Here is a 22,481-nt window from a genome sequence, read left to right as displayed (position 1 = left end):
CACACCCTGCAGCTACAAAGATCTCACACACACACACACCCCCTTAGCACTACAAGAAACAACACTTAAATATACAGACTAATTAGACACAGGTGAGGGGGAGCAATTAAACACAGGTGAGGGGGGAGGAGACAAGCCAGGGCCCCAGGTGCACACAATCATCAGCCACAGACATTCAACATATTATTTGCACCCTGATTACTCTCAACCGCTGTCATCCTTATTGTTAAGGGTAAGTATTAATATGTCTGCATGTAACTGCACTATAACTGTTTCACAGTAAGAGGGCGCTATAGGCGTAAGGAGGCGCAGCTATTGTAGCTGACGTCAGGTATCAGATATAAGGGATTGTTCCCTCCCCTTCTATCTCTAGCTCTCATGGAGAGCAGGTCAAGTGGTGCAATGCACATATGAAAATAAACCACGCCAGTTAAGGCTAAAGAAGACCTCGTCGTCATGACCAGTTTATTGCTATACATGTGACTCTGTCAACAGGTTATGGGTCCAGATCACGGAAGAGTGAAATAACGACAGCTAGTTGGCTGAAAAGTTTAGGCTAGTTTAGTGGCGGGAAAACCGCGGGACGCTAAAGCTAAGCTAACGGGCAGCTAAGCTAAGCTACAATCAAAAGATGCCGACCAGAGGCAGAAGCAAGTGGCCCACGTTTGACGGAAGGGCAGAAGAATACGAGCTCTGGAAGAGCGGATGTTGTGCTGTATGCACAGAGTGGGGCTGAAAGAGACAATTTTGACGGGCCTCACGGGAGAAATAACGGAGGCTGCGCGAGCCCTGGATACTAAGCTGAACGCCGACGCATACTGCGAGCTAGCACCACTCCTAGACAACACGAACTTGGGGCTGATATTCCGGGACACAAAGGAAAAAGGACGAGAGAGTCTAAAAGTGTTAAGGGAACACTACATCGGCAGAGGTAGGCCCCGGATTGTATCCCTGTATATAACATTGACGCGCTGAAGAAAGCTAACACAGAGACGGTGACTGAATACGTCATCAGGGCGGAGCAGATCATCACGGCGCTCAAAAGTGCAGGAGAAGCACCGAGCGATGGATTAATGATGGCGATGGTTATGAGGGGAGTACCGGAGATGTATAAACCGTTCACACTGTTGGTGACGCACGGTTCAGTGGACATGTCGCTGGGGGAGTTCAAGGCCAAGTTGCGGAACTACGAGGCCTCAGAAGACTCAGACCCGGTCGCCGAGGAGGCGGGAGAAAGGGTAATGAAGGCCCGGGCAGCGCCAAAGAAAAAGACCGGACCCCCGACGGAGATGGCGTGTTGGCGATGTGGAGAAAAGGGTCACCGAAAAGATAATTGCACAAAAACTATTTGGTGTAGTTTCTGTAAAACTTCGGGACACGGCAGCGGTGGACGTGAGGCGAGTCGAGACGACGCCCGGAGAGCAGCGGGAAGAGAGGACTTCAGCTTCGGGGCGCAGACAGCATACGCCAGCTGGTCAGCGCAGCAGCAGCAGGCCAAAAGGAATGGACTGATCGTGGACACAGGTGCGTCGTCCCACATTATCAACGACAGGAACCGATTCAAGAACTTTGACAGCACCTTCGAGCCGGAGAGACACAGCATGGAGCTGGCAGACGGGAAGCGCACTTTCGGGTTGGCGCACGGGAGAGGAGACGCACAGGTATGCCTCATAGACAGTGAGGGGCGCCGGTGTACAGTGACGTTGAAGAACGCCCTCTACATACCCTCGTTCCCCCAATAACTATTTTCTGTAAAATCTGCTACTGCAAATGGTGCCAAGGTGTTCTTCAATGAAGGTAACGATGTTCTTGTGGAGCCTGACGGTACGAGATTTAACATTGAGGTGTACAAGAGAATGTATTATCTACAAACAGAATGTAATGCAAATGATGTGTGTAATGTCAGTCATGATAATCAGACATGGCATGAGATCATGGGTCATTGTAATTACGAGGATATACTGAAGCTGCGGGCGGTAACAGTAGGCATGCACATTAACGGTGAAAAGCATAGACCTAACAAAGAATGTGATGTGTGTATAAAGGGAAAGTTCACTCAAACAAGGAACAGAGGTCCCACAGAAAAAGTAAAGACACCACTTGAGCTAGTTAACACAGATCTAGCCGGTCCAGTAACTAATGAGTCCGTAGGTGGCTTTAAATATATGCAGTCTTTCACAGATGTGTGTACAGGGGCAGTGTTTGTTTACTTATCAAAGCAAAGAGTGACGCACTTCAGGCCACAGAGAAATTCCTTGCAGATGTAGCTCCGTATGGCAGCGTAAAATGCCTGAGGTCCGACAACGGAACAGAGTTTACAAATAGAGAGTTTCAGTCACTGCTGAGAAGGAACAAGATCAGACACGAAACGTCCTGTCCTTACTCCCCGCACCAGAACGGGATAGCTGAGAGGGAAGGGAGCACTCTTTTCGAAATGGCTAGGTGTAAGCTAATAGACATGGAGACAGACGGTCAACAGACACCGGAGGATGATGGCGAGAAGCACCCTAGGGTGACGTCACGTGCCTCATGCAGTGGGAGATATCCCCCCCGGGAACATAAACCCCCAAAGTATCTGAAAGACTATGCCCAGAGAGAAAGTGACGAGGAGGACAGTACACTTACCAGCATAGATTACTGCTACAGAGTAGTGAGTGGTGTACCTCAGACCTTTAAAGAGGCCATGATATCCCCTGAATCAGGAAAATGGGAGAGAGCGATGGATGAGGAGATGAGGTCCCTGGAGGACAATCATACTTTTACTCTAACAAAATTACCCGAGGTTAGACAGACAGTGGGAGGCAAGTGGGTGTACTCAATCAAGGAGGGTATTGAAGGGCACGACAGGTACAAGGCCAGGTTTGTAGCTAAAGGCTACAGTCAGAGGGAAGGAATGGACTACGGTGAGACATTCTCCCCTACAGCTAATCTGACCAGTGTACGGGTAGTTATGCGGAAGGCAGCCGAAGACGACTTGATTTTACACCAGATGGATGTGAAGACAGCCTACCTGCACGCACCCATTGATAGGGACATATATATGGAACAACCTGAAGGTTACGAGAAGAAAGGAGAGAAGCTAGTGTGCAAGCTAGAAAAATCCATTTACGGCCTGAAACAGTCTGGGCGAAATTGGAACGAGATGCTTCATACAGAACCCAGTAGACCCCTGTGTCTACACAAAGGAGTCAAAAGAGTCAAGGAAAGATGACACTGGTTTACTGTCCTACAGATGACATGGTTGCAGACGCTATGACCAAGCCTGTCTCCAAACTGAAATTGAAAAAATGTGCAGGGGTCATGTTCGGTGTGTAAAATATTGCCTACTATGTAATATTGACTGCCATGTTCTTTTGATGTTTTGAACTGTTATTTTTCTTTGAAAAGTTGTACAGTATACATATATATATATATATATATATTCATAAGTGGGAGTGTTAAGTGTAAGTAATATGTCTGCATGTAACTGCACTATAACTGTTCCACAGTAAGAGGGCGCTATAGGCGTAAGGAGGCGCAGCTATTGTAGCTGACGTCAGGTATCAGATATAAGGGATTGTTCCCTCCCCTTCTATCTCTCTCTCTCTAGCTCTCATGGAGAGCAGGTCAAGTGGTGTAATGCACATATGAAAATAAACCACGCCAGTTAAGGCTAAAGAAGACCTCGTCGTCATGACCAGTTTATTGCTATACATGTGACTCTGTCAACACTTATCCCAGCATCCAGACGACATTTCAATAAATACGGTTTAATCAGTTAAAAAAATACTACTTCAATAATTAGTATAAATTATGTGCAAATACGCAATGTTAACTGTACTGTGCAATCACGCTAATAAAGTGAAATATCACCCGGCCCAAAGCCGTCAGTCCATAGTGACGCAGTCGTCACACCGTCCGTCTGTAGTCCGTCCGTCTCTCTGTCCGTCCGTCTGTCCGTCCGTGCATCTCTCTGTCCGTTCGTCTCTCTGTCTGTCCGTCCGTCTGTCCGTCCGTGCATCTCTCTGTCCGTCCGTCTCTCTGTCTGTCCGTCCGTCTCTCTGTCCGTCCGTGCGTCTGTCCGTCTCTGTCCGTCCGTCACAAGCCTCATGATCACTGGACGAGGATTCTCAGGTCAGATTCACTCATCAGACCTTTAGACCCAAAGGCCTTGAGAAATCCCTTTAACACAGGTTATATACTGTAAGGTTGTTTTGTGGGACTTTTTCAAGCCATTTCCAAAAGAGGGCACTCAAATACAGTCTCAAATTAAAATACAGAAAGAAAATGTAATGTGAAAGCTTATTTATTATTATACAAGTGCTTTGAGCACCAGGAAAAGCGCTTTATAAATTTAATGTATTATTATTATTATTTATGACTTATTTGTATACCAAGTGTATTAAAATTAGAAATCACTTTAACACTGATTATATAAGGGTCGATTTTGCGTGACTTTGTATAACTTTTTAAGCCATTTCCAAAAGATGGCACAAAAACACAGACACAAATTAAAATTGAGAAAATGTTTTTGAGGTGAAAGGTTATTTATGACTTATTAGTGTATTAATTGAGTTCTTTTATATATCGTTTTTCAACACCCAAGCAAGTTGCAACTAAAAAATGTTTTACAGCAGTTGCAATTTAATTATACTTTGCTATGACAGGGCATTGCAAAATAAAAATGTCACCAAGTATTATGTTATACTACAACTTTAATACATAAATCCTCACCTCCTTTCTTTATTCCTGCCACAGTAGGGTTTTCTCTTGAATTATTGATGCCTCTTGGGTTCTGACTTTTTTCCAAAAAGGGTATTTGTGTCTCTTTTTATTGGGTTTTGAAAGCAATTCTAGAACCCTGAAGGCAGGAGAGACTGAAAAGAGTCAAGGGAAGCTTATAAAAGTGAACAGCATTTAATTACACAAAAGATGCGGTGGTGTACAAAATGAAATGTGCGAGTGGAGGCGCTCTCCACATTCAGCGACCGGTCAGTACAGGTCAGGGGGTCGAAGAGATCAATTCCTGGCTTGCTCTTCCTGTTGTCATCTGACGTCTTCTCCTATTGGCCGGCGTCGTCGGGGGGCGGGTCCAGTGCAATTCCTGCCTTTTTCTGTAGCTAAATTGCATCATTCTGGCGTCTGTGGTTATTTAAACATTCCCTAATAAACATTATTCAGCGTCAATAAATGAGTGCTAATCCCAGTGTGCTCAGTGTACAACATCACATGTTATTTCACCTTGGTTCAAGGTTTGAAATCGTATGATTCCGCCAGATGCTAAATGCTAACCGGAAGTGACGAATTTTCAGAATAAAAGTGTTAAGCTAATATTGAGAACTTCCGGTTTTTCAGAATAAAACTGATTTAAATCAAATAGTGTATTTAATTCAAATTACGCCATATCAACATTGATTTTAATTTCTAACAGTTTCGAGTAAAGTATTGCAAGGATCACTTACTGTAACATGCTTTCCGTGTTGCACGTTAGTTTGGCGTTCCTAACGTGCACATTTATCGATACTTCAGTAGTTCAACGAAATGTGGCCGTCTTTCTGTTTCTTTTAAGAAGATTTATATTTCTATTGGTTGTGTGGGTAAAAGCCTAATCATATCAGCAGTTTTGAAGTTGCAAAATCTCCCTCATTGTGGTTTAAAAGTGACACTTGTTCTCTGATCAGATGCAGTTGAGCTTCGTTGTGATTTAAATATTATAAAAAATGCATGAATTGCACCGTCATACTGCAAAAACTACTCTCTAGTCTATAGCCCCAAATCTGAATAAATCTTCGTTAAATTAGTCCCCAACACATGCACTACTTCCTGCTTTTTGTTTGATTAAACCTACATCACATTAACACCAATTTTCAAAGCGAACATGTAGTTTGAATGGGCCGTAACGAGTCCCTGAAAAGCTGAAGGCCGGCTATCACTATATTTCCTCCTCAGGCTTTCATGTCTTCAGTGAACCACAGGGGTCCTTAATCCAGGAAGAGTTAACCTCCTCTCTGCTCAGACAGACAAATGGACACCAATTAAGCAAAGGAAGGGACGGGGAGATACCTGGGGAGAGGAGGAGGAACGGAGGGGAGAAAATAGGAGGCAAAGGTCAGACTTAAAAATGGATCAGGACAAAAAGAGAGAGAATCTTTGTTCCTGAAACTTTCAGAATCTCTTTCCACAGAGGGGACACATGTTGATGTAGAAGAGACATGAAGAAGAGGGGACACATGTTGATGTAGAGGAGACATGAAGAAGAGGGGACACATGTTGATGTAGAAGAGACATGGAGAAGAGGGGACACATGTTGATGTAGAGGAGACATGAAGAAGAGGGGACACATGTTGATGTAGAAGAGACACGGAGAAGAGGAGACACATGTTGATGTAGGAGAGACAGGGAGAAGAGGGAACACATGTTGATGTAGAAGAGACACGGAGAAGAGGGGACACATGTTGATGTAGAAGAGACATGAAGAAGAGGGGACACATGTTGATGTAGAAGAGACATGAAGAAGAGGGGACACATGTTGATGTAGAAGAGACATGAAGAAGAGGGGACACATGTTGATGTAGAAGAGACATGGAGAAGAGGGGACACATGTTGATGTAGAAGAGACATGAAGAAGAGGGGACACATGTTGATGTAGAAAAGACATGGAAAAGAGGGGACACATGTTGATGTAGAAAAGACATGGAGAAGAGGGGACACATGTTGATGTAGAAGAGACATGAATAAGAGGGGACACATGTTGATGTAGAAAAGACATGGAAAAGAGGGGACACATGTTGATGTAGAAAAGACATGGAGAAGAGGGGACACATGTTGATGTAGAAGAGACATGGAGAAGAGGGGACACATGTTGATGTAGAAGAGACATGGAGAAGAGGGGACACATGTTGATGTAGAAGAGACATGAAGAAGTGGATTTTGTATAATAGGTGACCTTTAAAGGAAGTGTTGGCGAGAGGCCAGGTCGACCATTAGCAAAGTTAGTCCTGTCAGCGTAGCGTAGCGACGATACGCCTTTGGAAAAAACGTCCATCTCACATTTCACTCGCTTTACAATCCTGCTTTTAACCTTAGCTTCAGCAGAGTTAGCAACATTCTTTTTTTGTTCCAGTTCAGGGAGGATGAGCAGCTTCCTCCATGAGGGCTCCGTCCTGGAGGAAAAACATGAAATAGAAACCGTCTGTGATCACTGATACTTTGGTGTATCATTGAGCTAGTGATACGCTGATGAACTGGATGTTATAAACAGTAATTAATCATCTGCTTTGCGTTTAGTGCCACAGCTTTGAAAGTGGTTGTCTGGTCCCGAAATCTCCCTCATTATGATTTATTCCCGCTAGGTGACAAAAGGGTTTTCCGATAGTGTGAACAAAATGTAATAATATATCTCTGTGTGTTACAAAGCTTGATTTTTTGTTTTTACCGTAGAGCTCCATCATAGTCCATCAAAAACGTTTAAAAACACATCAATTGCACTTCCCAAATACTCACTTATTGTAGATTAATCCGCCGCTTAAAGTAGTCCCCAACCAAAATGCACTCTCTCCTCTTATTTCTTCCTTTGTTTGATCCAAATGACTTCTACTAAAGGCTTTTTCAAGAAATATCTGATGACCTTTTGAAAATATGGAACTATGCGTTTGTGTTTGAAAAGATTTTTATCTCTGACTCGTTTGTTTGAAAGCAGGATTACGGAAAGACTACTAGCCTGGTGTTCATGAAACTTGGTGTCAGGATGGAGCACGGTTTAATGAAGACGACGTTACATTTTTGATTGGATATGAATCACAGGTGGATACATTACATTACATGTTAGACATTTTCATCCAAAGCGAATTACATACTCAATACTGTGGACAACCCCCACAGGAGCAATTTGGGGTGAAGTGTCTCAGGGACACAACGACATGCTGACTGCAGTGGGGTTTGAACCTGTGCTCCCCTGATCCCAACACCAACGCACCACTCCACTGCGCCACACGCCTCTATGCATATATAAGAACAATCTTTGCAGCGCTTTTCTGATGTTTTAAGGGATTTGTTAACAACAAGTAAAACATTGATTATCACCAGTATACTACTTTAATGACTTGCTGCTTTTAGATACACTTTAAGACAGAGATAGATAACTAAACACTCAGAAACAATCAAATCAAACTAACTCAGTCCACTTCACTCTCACACCAGCAAACAAACTCTTCATATTGTAACTATTAAATGAACAATGATATATGATTATAAGTTAACATATCCTGCAGCATTATATGATATCAATCAAATTACTTTTACCAGCTTTGATGAACACAAAAAGTCCTCAGTAACCCAAATGCAGTTATTTAATAATATACGGCCATAAAGAATACTTTGGCTTTTGGTACTTAAGTATATGTTGATGCCAAATACTTTTGTATAACTTAAGTAAGATTTTGAATGCTGGACTTATACTAGTAACAGTTTGCTTTTACAATTTACTATTCCTACTTTTTTTCAGTACTTATTTCAACACTAGTTATTATATCCAACTGACTGCTGGCTGTATAGATATTTCAGTGAAGCATCGATGGTCAAAACTATAATACAATACAGCTTTAAAACCTCCAGACCAAAGTGCTGTACAGTCAAATAAACAAACAAAACATACAACAAATTGGGTCAGAAGTATCAACATATTTGGTTTCCTCGATATCTCCGGGCCCTTGCATGTTAATGTAAAGGGTGAGGGGGGGTGATTTGGGGTGAGACTCCCTCCCAGCTTCCTTGGAACAACAGTGGTCTTTGATGAGCTGCTGAATGGAGGCTGGGCTGCAGATTATTGTCAAAGCCGGCGACCTGTTTGCTTAACCTCCTCACCCTGGGAGGTCAAGGTCTTCCCCTTTTCTCCCCTGTTCTCCCCCTCATCTCCTCTCCTGCTGCTTCCTCCCCCCTTGTCGTTACCTCGATCACATCACACGTCATCAAACACGCAGCGGGTTTGGGCGGGTCGGGGTTTTTACTTTGTGTCAGATGTTTATGAGTGTGTGTAATGGTGTGTGTGTGTGTTTCTGTGAAATCCTGCTCACCATGGGTTTTAACAGCAGAGAAGGCCAAAGTACACACATCATTTACTCAAGTAGAAGTACAGATACTTGTGTTTAAAAATACTCTGGTAAAAGTAGAAGTACTGACTAAACTTCTTTACTCAAGTAAAAGTAAAGAGGCTTTGAAATGTACTTCAGTAAAAAGTACCCATAACTAGCAGCTGTTTTAAAGAGTACCTGACCTCCCTTTATATTAATAGAACAATAATGTCATTGTTAGCTAATGAATGTTTCCATGGTGACCAACGGCAACATGACAACGTTTTCATTGGTCCCTCTTCTTTAGAGAAGACCAGGAAATGATGGATACACGGATCGTGTTCAAATCAATAGGCACGCAATGACTCTAAATAATAATGATCACGCTACCAAACACACATTCAGACTAAAGGAACCAGCCTGTTTGGAAAATGAGAGAAGTAGAAAGTACAGGTATTTGAGTTCAACATGTAAGAAGTAGAAAGTACAGGTATTTGGGTTCAACATGTGAGAAGTAGAAAGTACAGGTATTTGGGTTCAACATGTGAGAAGTAGAAAGTACAGGTATTTGTGTTCAACATGTGAGAAGTAGAAAGTACAGGTATTTGTGTTCAACATGTGAGAAGTAGAAAGTACAGGTATTTGGGTTCAACATGTGAGAAGTAGAAAGTACAGGTATTTGGGTTCAACATGTGAGAAGTAGAAAGTACAGGTATTTGGGTTCAACATGTGAGAAGTAGAAAGTACAGGTATTTGGGTTCAACATGTGAGAAGTAGAAAGTACAGGTATTTGGGTTCAACATGTGAGAAGTAGAAAGTACAGGTATTTGGGTTCAACATGTGAGAAGTAGAAAGTACAGGTATTTGGGTTCAACATGTGAGAAGTAGAAAGTACAGGTATTTGTGTTCAACATGTGAGAAGTAGAAAGTACAGGTATTTGTGTTTAACATGTAAGAAGTAGAAAGTACAGGTATTTGTGTTCAACATGTAAGAAGTAGAAAGTACAGGTATTTGTGTTCAATATGTTAGAAGTAGAAAGTACAGGTATTTGTGTTCAACATGTAAGAAGTAGAAAGTACAGGTATTTGTGTTTAACATGTAAGAAGTAGAAAGTACAGGTATTTGTGTTCAACATGTAAGAAGTAGAAAGTACAGGTATTTGTGTTCAATATGTTAGAAGTAGAAAGTACAGGTATTTGTGTTCAACATGTAAGAAGTAAAAGCAAAAAGTCGTCAGAAAAATAAGTAGTGGAGTAAAGTACTGATACCAGAAACATGTACTGTAACAAAGTATTTGTACTCTACTACTTCCCACCTCTGGTAATATCCATGTCCCTTGGGTCTGGTTTTCCTACACCCTTCCACAAAGTTAGTAATCGGAGATAAAGGGTCCCTCGATTCAATCAGTCAGACTGAAGCATCCTTTGTGCTCCAGTCCGTCCTCAGTAAACACAGAGCTGAACCCCTGAACCCCATGAAATAGAATATAGTAGAAATAGTGCAGAATAGTCTACAAGTAATTGGAATACTGATATAAGTTGCAAACAGATTAATGTTATGGATGTTCTTTCAAAAGTTCAGGTGTTTTGGAAATGTTGATTTAACAGGTAAGTTGAATTTGGTTTTAAAAGAGAATGATGGTTATATTTAGATGAGGCTTTTGGAAACCACATTTTGCTCAGTCAGCTCTGCATTAGACCTTTGAATTCTCCACAGTGTGTAGATAGCACTATCACCGTTAGCCGCTCGTTGCTCGTGCCGCTGCTCAGGGCCTCTTGCAGCTCTTCATGTTGCTCCACAGGATTACTCTGAGCGGTAAAGCCTCCTGAAATCTGGCAGCATGATCCCTCAGGAGTTCCTCACATTAGTCACCTGTAAGCTGGGTGTTGGAACGCAGCCTCTCGCAGTTTAATGAGCCGCCATCAGGCCCAGCGGCAGAGAAATTAGCGTTTGCACTTACATACACTCTATATATGACTTTATATATAAATGAACGGTTGGGGGGGCATTTTAAATACTGGAGGAGGGGGGGGGGGGGGGGGGGTGGAGACACGTTACTCTGTTTTGATCTCTTATCATTGTCATTTTGCGCATAATTGACGATGTATGTTTGATACGACTGGATCTCTTATTGCTGAGTTGACCCATTCTGTAAAGAAATACAGAAACTTAACTGTAAGATAAGTTGTGCACTGCAAGTTTGAGGAAAAAAAATGAATATATATTTCACTATAAATGATTACACATGACATGGAGCAGGGTCTTAATGCTATACTTCTTTGTCGACTGATAAATTAGTTGATTTAATTGTTAGTCTCTAAAACTAAGTTCCTCCATAAAGAATAATGAACTTGTACTCCTTTAAATAATGTGTTTACCAGAGATGTGCTCATTAGCTTCTTCATTCAGCATTAGCAAAGCCTAAACAAATTACTAAATCAACTTAACATTTCTTTGGATAAATTGAGGGGGGGTGAGCCTTACTTGTGTTTATACTTGTATGTCAAAAATATATATTATTTAATGTAATTTAACCTTTTAAAAGTCTAATTAAGAAATCAAACTTTTTTTGCCAAAGAGTCCTGGCCAAAAATAATTAATCGACTTCATTTAATTCCCTGAAAACTGTTAACAGTGGCTTAAAAAATACAATATATATAGATGTGTACTACCATCACTATTAATATAATGACTTTCAGCAGGGAGGGGCAGCTTATAGGGCTCTCTTTGGATCAATCCCCCAACAAAATGTCTTCACCCATGAGGCCATATTTTCGAAAAGGTGTGAACTTTAGGATGTTTGCCTTTGCAGACCATTTACATGCACACACCCCTATACTGTATAACACACTTTAGGAAAGGGCAAACCCCGAAAAGCAGAATAGAGCCTCTTTAGATCCAGTAATAGCTGCCACTGAGGCCACTTTTCGATGTATTTCAAATCTTCAGATTATCGTGGGAGAGTTTAAGATCACTCGGCCTCTATGAGAGTCTTACTGAGCTTGTATCTAACACAATGAGCTGTAATCTGTGAGTTGCACTGAGCTTAGTTAGCAAACACACACGCTTTCTCTCGCTAAAGGTGCGGTGAGTGCAGGAGAAGTTTAATCAAGGCGTTTAAAGGATCCGAGGTTAGCGTGTTTAGCCAACATATGACTAAACTTGTTGGTGGAGATGATGGCAAACAAGACAACCTGCAGCTATCCTCCTGAGACCCAGAAAGATCACTGCACCCCCCTTCCGTTTAACCACCATGGGGTCTAGAGCCTTCAGCCGCTCTGCACCCCGCCTCTGGAACTCTCACCCACCTGACATCCGCAACACTGACTCTCTCCCCATTTTCAAATCACGCCTCAAAACACATCTCTTCACACTCGCATATCCACCCTGATCATTATCCATCACACATCCTCTGTTTTTATTTATTTGATTGATTGATATACTGCATTGTCTTGTTTATGTCTCTCATGCTGGTGTTATGTATTGTGTATCTTGTTTTGTATGTGTTTGTACGGCGGCCTTGAAAGGCGCCTATATAAAATAAATGCATTATTATTATTATTATTATTAGAAAGAAAAAAGTTTCAAATTTCTTTTTTTTTATCACACAAGTCTTTAGGGTGGTATAAACATAATGACTAACAAAAACTAAAAAAATATGCATTGTTATTTTAGTTTTATTGTGTGTCCTTTGTAGAGGACATCGGGTAGTTATACGAAGCATAGTATACAAACAACATTAACATACAAGTACATTTAGACAACATTAGAGCACAACAACTCAATGCAACAAATACTGAGCCCTCATTAGTGCTCCATCCTTTTTGAAATGCAGAGATACATCTTACACTTGAGGCACCTGATGTATGTTTTCCCCGTGCATCCGTCTGCCATGAACCCTACAGAAACCTACGTGTTAGTTTGGCCCATAGTGGACTCCATTTGTGTAAAATGGGGGAAATAAAAAGTTAGCAAATCCCCATTCATAAAAACATTTAGTTTTAAGTCAAATAAGTAATAAAGGATACAGCTCTGAAAACTCACTACACTAACTCCTAAGATGTTCCCTTACTATAAGTAATTAAAATATTGAACTCACAACACTGGTAATTACAACATTAAAAACGTACCAATTCTCTTTCTATAAATAGTGCTTGTGTTGATGGACGCCATTTTGAAATACAATGAAATTATCTTTTTCAAAGCCACACCCCCACATATGTCACATGTTTGAAAAGCCCAGGATGCCCTCTGTGGAGTGCAATTGAACTGAATGCTGTGGCATGTATAACCTCATAGTTATGGACCAAGACCCAATGTGCTCCACAGCCTTACTTTTAATATGTCTCTCCAAATTAGGACTACAATTCCCATCAGCCCCATTGCTCTAAAGAAGATATGATGATGGAAGTCATAATTTCCCATTTCTCTCCATCATCTGAACCTTTTTTTAAAAATACAAATGTCCCGGTTGTACCGTTCACTACCTTGGGGTGTGTTTTGTATCGTATACTGCTGGAAGATTTGAGCCGTCCATTACATACTATATTGTAATGTTTTTTTTATGTATGTTTGTAGTTCTTTTTTGTCCATTTGAGGTTGTGTATGTGTCTGTGTGGTCAGTTCTTGTCTTTGGTTGTTTTGCTTCATTTTGAAGTAGTTATGTTGTGTCTCGTTGCTCTCAACATGCTGTCTCTTTGTGGTTGTTTTGCACCTTAGTTGTTGTGTAACTTTGTTTAACTTTGAAGCTGTTTTGTCTTTCTTTGTATATTTTTGTCTGTGTTTTTTTTGCTACTTTTTGAAGTTGAAGTTTTCCAGTCCTTTTGAGTCAATATAGAGTTCTTTAGGGTCTATTTTTAGTTGTTTTGTGTCTCGTTGTGGTCATTTTCGGTCTCTTTTGGCTTGTTTTCCCCCTTTTAGCAGCTGTAGGTCACGTCAGGGTTTGGCCCTCTTCACCAGGGTGGGGAAATCTTAATGTCATATAGACGTTTGACAACATCCAATACTGTAAGCTTGTTTTCAGTATTTCTGCTGTGACAGTGCGGGCAGTGTATAGAAGAAGTATTTATGCATGTAGTATGGATGGATGTTGGTCTGATATCTCCAGGCTGCCTGTCACCCTGATGACACCCCAGATTAGAGTCATGTCTGCGGGGGAAGCAGCTCGTGTTAGCATGTTGCTGGGTGTAAGAGCAGCAGCTGATTTGTGGTAACAGGTTGTTTTTCCACAGTTGATTTCCTCTAAAAGTCTGTAAAGTGCAGCCGGAGGCGTCTTCTCAGATTTCACTGAGCTGAGGAGAAGAAATGTGATGTGAGTATAACAACCCTCCGGCCTCTTCGCCTAATTATCCTTTCATTTAAATATCAACATTTCACAGTTTGGGCATAAAGCTGATGCTGTTTTAATCCACACTGACAATAAAAATAAGCTTCAGAGACTGGAGCTCCGACAGGGCCACAAAACGGCTCCTACCAAATAAAAGTCTCATCGTAGAGCCCTTAGGACACATGTTGGGTTTCCCTCAACACTGATGTTGTGTTTTATCTATGATAAATAATGAATTAATAATAATAAATACGTTTTATTAAACTTTTACACTCTGTATTATTACCTATTTAAAATATTTCTGATGTGCTCACCACTCACCAGTTTGAATGATCAAATTGTATTAATTACATTATTTAAATACTCTGCAAAGTATCTTCATGTTACATTTATTAACTTTAACACAATTCAGAGGGGAATGTTGTATTTTCAACTGCTTGTTCTTATTTGAGAGTTTGTATTAGCCCTATACAAGTTACTTTACACAGGTACTGTAAAACAAATATAATGCATTGTTATATAATATAAAAGACATTGTTAAAATATACAGTAAATCCTACTGCACTTTTACTTGAATGAAGCTTGACAATCGAATAATGTAATTGTTTAACTCGGACATTAGTATAATTGAAATAAAGGACTGAGTTGTACCAAACTGTACTGTATATGACTTTAAATGATCTAAATACTTATTCCAGTGGTACTAAATGTGCTTTCTTTCTTAATTTGCACAATACAACTGTTATTATAACAACTTGTATTAATGTCATTTAACTTGTAATGTATAAAACTCATTAATTAAGTTATAAATAAGAGTTAATTTACCATTAAAGCCCATCAATTGGACATATATATCACATTTCAGATATTTGACAGGAGGCAGGGTTACTTGTCAGAAATGTGTTCTAGTTGGTCTATTTAGTCTGAATTATGCTCCCCTTAATTTTCCCAAAAGTAGAAATGGGTCCGGGTTTTCTGGGTTAAATCTCCTCTCCAGTTTTTACCTTGAGGTTCAATAACTTTGTTGAATATTCTTTACACGGAATAAAAACTAATTTAGAAACTTTTTTAATTCTTATTTCAAGTCTTATTTAAACTTCACATCGCGTTTAGTCATAATAATAATAATAATATCCATTAAGGACCAGCCGTCTTCTCAGACAGGAAAGTGTTATTCCTCACCAGATATCAAACACCATATACACTTTATTGTATTCCTATAATAATAAAAACGCGGAACAACTATTTAAATTCAGACGGAAAGTTAATTTATGCGTTTTTTTCTGATTCTCCGCAATTTAACGTGAAACCGGCTGCTGAGGGGAAAACAAATATCACGTTATCCACTTCTGATCCCGACTCCTATGTTAGGCCTATGTGTCTATGCTCAAAAATATCTATAGGCTATTGAATCCCCCAAAAAACGATCTTTGTAATTCTTTAAAAAAGTGTTTAAGTGTTTCATAACGCTGTAAAAAAAATACTCCATATAGTCTCCCCCGCTGCTCCTCCTCTGCCGCTGCGTGTTTCTGACTTTAGGTATAGGCCTACTTATTTATTTACTTATTTATGTACTTATTTAATTACTTACTTATTTATTTACTCATTTACTTACTTATTTATTTACTTATTTAATTACTTATTTAATTACTTTGCTTACTTATTTACTTACTTATTTATTTAATTACTTATTTATTTACTTACTTATTTAATTACTTATTTATTTAATTACTTATTTATTTACTTACTTATTTAATTACTTATTTACTTACTTATGTATTTACTTACTTATTTAATTACTTATTTACTTACTTATGTATTTACTTATTTATTTACTTACTTATTTACTCACTTATTTATTTACTTATTTAATTACTTATTTAATTACTTTGCTTACTTATTTACTTACTTACTTATTTACTTACTTATTTATTTACTTATTTATTTATGTACATTGGTTCTTTTAATGGACTTTGGAAAGAAGAGAAAACGTGTTTTTTACCCCAAAAAACGATCTTTGTAATTCTTTAAAAAAGTGTTTAAGTGTTTCATAACGCTGCAAAAAAAACTCCACAAAGTCTCCCCCGCTGCTCCTCCTCTGCCGCTGCGTGTTTCTGACTTTAGGTACTCATTTAATTAATTACTTATTTACATTACATTATATGTCACTTGTTAGACGCTTTTATCCAAAGCAACTTACATACTGTACTCAAAACTGTGGACAAACCCCACAGGAGCAATTTGGGGTGAAGTGTCTCAGGGACACAACGACATGCTGACTGCAGTGGGGTTTGAACCTGTGACCCCCTGAACCCAACACCAACGCACAACCCACTGCGCCACACGCCTCCGTTACTTACTTAATTATGTATGTCCATTGGCTCTTTTATTGGACTTTTGAAAGAAGAGAAAGCGTGTTTTAATCGAATTTCTATTTGCATGTATTTCAATTCTACTTCTTTTTTTACTCTAAGGGTAAGAGAGACTATTCAAATCCAGTTCAACCAGTACAGTGAAATGAATAAAACAGAAACATTAATGGAAATAAAGTAAAGTTTGTTTAATTTGAGTACATTGAAAACAACATTTACTGTAACTACCCAACAAACAATGTAAAAAGAAAATAGCAACTTTAAAATAACTAAATTATAATAAAGGAATACAGAATTAATTAACTAAACCAAGTTTAAGTAATTTGCTATATTTGATTTTGTTGTCATATTTATATATATAAATAATTGGAAAGCAGCAGCTGAGGAGGAATAAATCCACATTTCTGAAAGATTTTAAAAGCTTGAAAAAAACACACACTGCTCCTTTGAGTAGAGAAATGAAGTGTTTAACATCACACAACTTCAATAAGGGAAATGGTAGTGTGAAATATATACGCATATTATTAAAAGTAACAATACATCACCTACAGTATAGGGAAAACTAATTTTATTTAAAAACTAATTGATTTATGTTTTTTAGAGTCTAGAAATATCAAAATGACTCTGGTTTTAGGGTAATATAATAATAATAATAATAATAATAATAATAATAATAATAATAATAATAATAATAATAATAATAATAATAATAATACCCATTATAATCGAAATCAGAAATCTTTTATTTGTCCCACAGCAGGGAAATTATTACATTATTACAGTAAAGGGGCAGTGCATGAAAATAAAGGCAATATTAAATAAGTATATTACCGTATTAAATTAAATAAGCACATGCCGGTTTATCAAATTAAGTACAATTATTGTAAAAAATAAGAATCATTATTAAAAGAGGTGAAAATACATAATTAGCAGCCGGTAATAATAAGGATACAAAAACGGTCAAATAAGTCAATATTTGTCATTGAAGCAGAGTTATTACACCACAGTTGTGTGTGTGTGTGTGTGTGTGTGTGTGTGTGTGTGTGTGTGTGTGTGTGTGTGTGTGTGTGTGTGTGTGTGTGTGTGTGTGTGTGTGTGTGTGTGTGTGTGTGTGTGTGTGTGTGTGTGTGTGTGTGTGTGTGTGTGTGTGTTGATTGCATATATAAGCAACAATATAACACCAGGATAACGGATGAGTAAAACCACACAGAGCGTCTGTTTTGACATGAAACATGAACTCTTGAAGTGCTTAGCGGTGTAAGACTTGTATTTAGGGACCCGTCCTGTCACATGAGAGGTTGAGCCTGCTGTACAAACATTTACAGTACCAGTGATTTTGTTTACTATTCGACTTAAAGCTGTGGCGTTGACCTCTGACCTTTTTCAGAGTGCGTTTTCCTTTGAGTCTGAAACACCTCTCTGCTGCTGTATTATTAACGGAGAGCCTGGCTGAGCGGATCAGCTGATCGAGGCCTGGCCGACGAGATGCGATTAGTTGTCACGCAACGGCCTCTGAAGAAGAAGAAGAGGAGGAAGAGGAGAAGGAGTGCAAGGGAGGGGAGATTCAGGGCTTCCCATTGGCTGGCTGTTTGTTCCTATATGTGCAGCTGGGAGTCGGAGGTCAAGAGGGGGCCAAACACTCCTTAAAAACTCAGAAGTGTTTAGTGTTCAGCCTGACCCCCGCCTCCTTCTTCCTACGATACGATACATTATCCTCAGATCAAGTGGAAAATCAGACTTGAATCACCATCTGCGACATCAAACTACGAAACATATTAAAACACGATACAAGGACATTTAACATCACATGACGATCACTGAAGAGAAATATGTTCAAGACCCTCTAATGGACATTTGACCTGGGATTTAGCTCTGTATTTAAAGTGAGGACTGATTGGAGCACGTAACGTCCTTCATCCTCCAATAATCGCCAATTACTTTGACCACATCTGTTTCTTCATTACACATACTGTACTTTATTTGTCCTGAAACTTACTTGCCTCCTCATGTCTCCTGCACCATTATTGCATGCCTTTTTCTTTTCATGTTAAGTATCAAGTATGGAGGAGTCTTCAGATGTCCATTGCCAAAACGTTGCTGTATTGTGCAACTGGCAATAAAGCCTTTGAGTCCTTTGCTACCCTCCACTTCATCCGGACATCGCCCAATCCAATTCACAATATTAGTGAATATTCATCTTCTTCAGCCATGGACACAGCTTAGTCAGAAATGTGTCTTTATTGGAATAAAGACCAACCAAAAGCGTAATATGTTATAATAAGTTATCGCAGTCATTGATGGTGACTGACAGTTTGGATTTAGGTGAAATGTTCCTGTTCGTATCGTCAGCACAAAGAAGGCCAGCGGTGAAAACATCTGGTTGTTTGATAGTTTTAAGATGTAAGAGGAACAAGAAACATGTGGACATGAACTCCCAAGATGCATCCTGGGAACCATTCTGCATCTTAGGAACAAAAGTGACTTGTTTAGTCCAGAAATCAAACAAATAAGGGTTTGGAATTTGTAACGCTCACTGACTCTCTCTGCCTTCTTCTCCACAGACAAACTAACGGGGTCTTATGGGTATTGTAGTATTTAGAGCCCAAAGACAGAAGCTGTCATTCCTAAAACTGTTGTCACAACATAAGATATGATTCTCATTATGTTCCTTATTATTTAACAGTAATCCCAGAACCTCTGCCATCTCTCATGAACCTCCCCCTCTCTTTTTCCTCCCCCTCTCTTCTTCATCCCCCATCTTCTCTTCCTCCACCACGATCTTTATGACTTGTCCTCATTGCTGTGTCCTGTATCCGCTGCTGCTTGTTTCATCTTCATTTCAGCCAAGATAACAGCTTCAGATTTCTTTTTTTGTCCGACCTAAAAGTCCGAAACCCAACGGTTACTTCCAGATCAAAGTGAACATTTGGTATTTTTGCTCCTACAAAGGCTTTTAATCAATAATTCTGCTCTGAAAGCAATAACACAACTCTGAGAATCTGTTGAACCTTACCCCTAAACCTGTATTTATTTATTTATGAATAAAATAAACATTAGAGAGCCTAACGTTAACCTTAACCATGACTCCAAATCCGAATGGCAAACCCTTTGAACGGAAGTCAAACATTTTTTGAATGGGTTTTTTGGTTGTATTCAAGCTTGTATTAATAGACACCTTATTTCAGGCATTTATTAATACAAGCTTGAAGCATTTTGACATTTTGATGTATGGCTGTATCTTTAAAAAAATATATATATATGTTGGCCACTGATCTTACTTTCTGAATCCAATAGAAAAAAACATTGGCTTTTTGTGAATGTATGAGATGCTGCCTTCAGGGTCACACTACAAAAACACGTCACCCCTCCCTGCACCACTGATGTTATGTGCCATCACTTTTCACTGGGACTTGTTGTTTCTTTGTAACCTGCTTCCTCCTCTTCCTCCTCTTCCTCCTCTTCTTCACCTCCTGCTGTCACTCTGCCATCTTCTTCCAGGAAGCAGCTCGGCCTGTTTGCTTGACTTTGAAATGACCCGTCTGTCTTTCAGCATGTTGTCTGTTTCTCCAACAAACATCTCTGCACCCAGAAAAATAAAAACACCATCATCAGAGGAAGATAGTTTTTATTCAGGACGACTTATTGGGTAAAAAGACCCCAGTTATTGGGGGCGTTTCCCTGTTTTTCGACCAAATCGCACAAAGTAAACTTGGAAAAAGCGGATTATCTTCACACTAAATGCAGCCGGCTGTCTCTCTGTTTGTTTGTCTAACTCTCTGTCTGTCTGTCTGTCCGCCTCTTTAAAGCTCACTGTCTGTTCTCCACACACACCTGTCTGTCTCTCTGTCGGTGTGACTGACCGCCGTCTGTCCCACTTGATGCTTTCTTCTCGTTTCTGTCTCTTTCCTCTTCCCCGTCCGTCTGTCTGCTCAGCGCCGGCCTGTCCAGCCTGTCTGTCTGTCTGTCTGTCTGCGGACAGTTTAAATCCGGTCTCACCTTCCTCCTGAACTCTTCCTGCCTCTTTTAATGTCGTACCATTCAGAGAAGGCCGGCTAAACTTTCTCTGCTGAACCTTATTTCAGTTTTCAAGTGGATACGAGTCCTTTTCTGTCTATAAAACCAAAAATAAGTTGCCCTTAAACCTAGTAAAACATCTTAGTTGGATGTGTGCTCTACTCGTATTGTCTTAATTTGTCTGTTTAAGCGGCACCTTTTGTCCGTCTGTGTCTCCGACCTTTGACCCCCAGCTTATAGAGCCGGAGACCTAGGGGTCGGAGACCTTTGTGTTTTCACGCTGGCTGCAGGTCGCTCTAGAGGAAGTGTCGGTGATGGCCGCGCAGATTAAACCCGGACAAAACCAACAAACGAAAGCGTTTTTTAAAGCAAGAAAATCCCCCTTTCTTCAGCTATCCCGTTAAATCAGCGGTGAGGATAAATCGTTTCCTTCCTCTCTTCAATAAAGTCAATTACTGGACGAGGTACCCGCTATAATCGGGGGCTGGTTAGTTAGGTGACACCCATCACTTTCCACCTCCACTAGGAAAAATAACCCCCCGTCACCACCGCTGGTTATCTCCGCGGCCCAACACTCAGGAACAGAAAGTGGGTTAGAAAAATAGCCGACGTTTCTACATCTGGAGAGGCGGTTTTCCACGAATCGAGCAGATGGTAGCGGGGTCGGAAATAGGAAAAGAAAGAACATACAACACGCAGCAGAAATGAAAGCATGCATACGTAATCAAGCGTGAAGCCATGAGGTGAGGATGTCCACCCCCCCAGATGTATTTTTTTGGGGGGAGGGTAAAGATAGAGATAGAGTCGGAGTTGGAGATGGAGGACGGCCTTTTGACGGAGGTGAAAGCGAAGGAGGCGGAGCTTAGCGGTGATACTGACACCTCGGCTAGCCACTCAGATTCCCCCCCGCGTTACGATAGAAAACCCCCTCCTCTCTCTCTGCCATAAACCCTGGTGGAAGATAGAGATAATTCTAATTAGAAGTGACTCTGCGTGCCAGTGATCCATGCAGACTATTAGTTCTGTCACGAAACTCTGCGGATGCTACTGGGCATGCTCAGTGAGTCTCCGGCGAAGGGAAGGTCACGCCGCCTGGGTGTTTCTGCAGCAGCGAGCTCTGCTTCCTGCACGCGATCTTCACCGGGGGGCGGGGTGGGAGGCACGGCTCGTTCTGTTTTTTTGCATTTCCTGCAATGTTTGTTTGGCAATACTGCAGCTCAGTTTTGTAGCGTGATTTCCAAGCTGATGCTCTTTAAAAAAAAAACACAATGGCACGGAGAGTTCAAGGCCAAAAAAAACTGTCGGTCGACCCCGCTCCTGCTCAATTGACTTCGCTCGTCGAAGCTTATTTTGGGGGAAATAAAGCACGGAAAGTAAAGCAGGCGAAATAAACATGTCATAATGTGTCAAAGCTGTGGGGCAAACACGGTTAACCTCCGCGCTTTCACAAACACACGCCTTCATTTCACAACAATGGGCCCCTTTAATGTTACATTACATTGAGATAATGTTCTCATTCAATTGGAAAAACCCTTTGTTATGGGTTTTAAATGTAGAAATATATAAAATAAATTTAATTATGTGAGTGAAAGATATTTCATTTTGTATTTTCTTATACTTTTATTTGTATTTTCGCCTTTTATAAAACTTGTTCCTAGTTTCGCTAATATTACTTTTAAAAACCCTACATTGACTAACATGAATTTAATTTCATTTAGTAA

General features: G+C 40.1%; 1 protein-coding gene across 1 annotated transcript in view; it reads right to left on the bottom strand.

The window, feature by feature from the left end:
• Nucleotides 1-11,498, bottom strand: part of sult6b1 (sulfotransferase family, cytosolic, 6b, member 1) — a gene marked incomplete at its 5' end in the record, with an annotated part of 106,696 nt that extends 95,198 nt beyond the window's left edge. The window contains one exon of the mRNA XM_079687540.1: nt 11,492-11,498. Coding sequence (XP_079543666.1) covers nt 11,492-11,498 — 7 coding nt within the window. The remainder of the gene's footprint in view (nt 1-11,491) is intronic.
• Nucleotides 11,499-22,481: the final 10,983 nt, after the last annotated feature.

The sequence above is a fragment of the Notothenia rossii genome (assembly GCF_949606895.1).
Source record: "Notothenia rossii genome assembly, chromosome: 6".
In the NCBI taxonomy this organism is placed as follows: domain Eukaryota; kingdom Metazoa; phylum Chordata; class Actinopteri; order Perciformes; family Nototheniidae; genus Notothenia; species Notothenia rossii.
The sequence above is the reverse complement of the archived record's forward strand: the minus strand, read 5'-3'. Positions and strand labels throughout refer to the sequence as shown.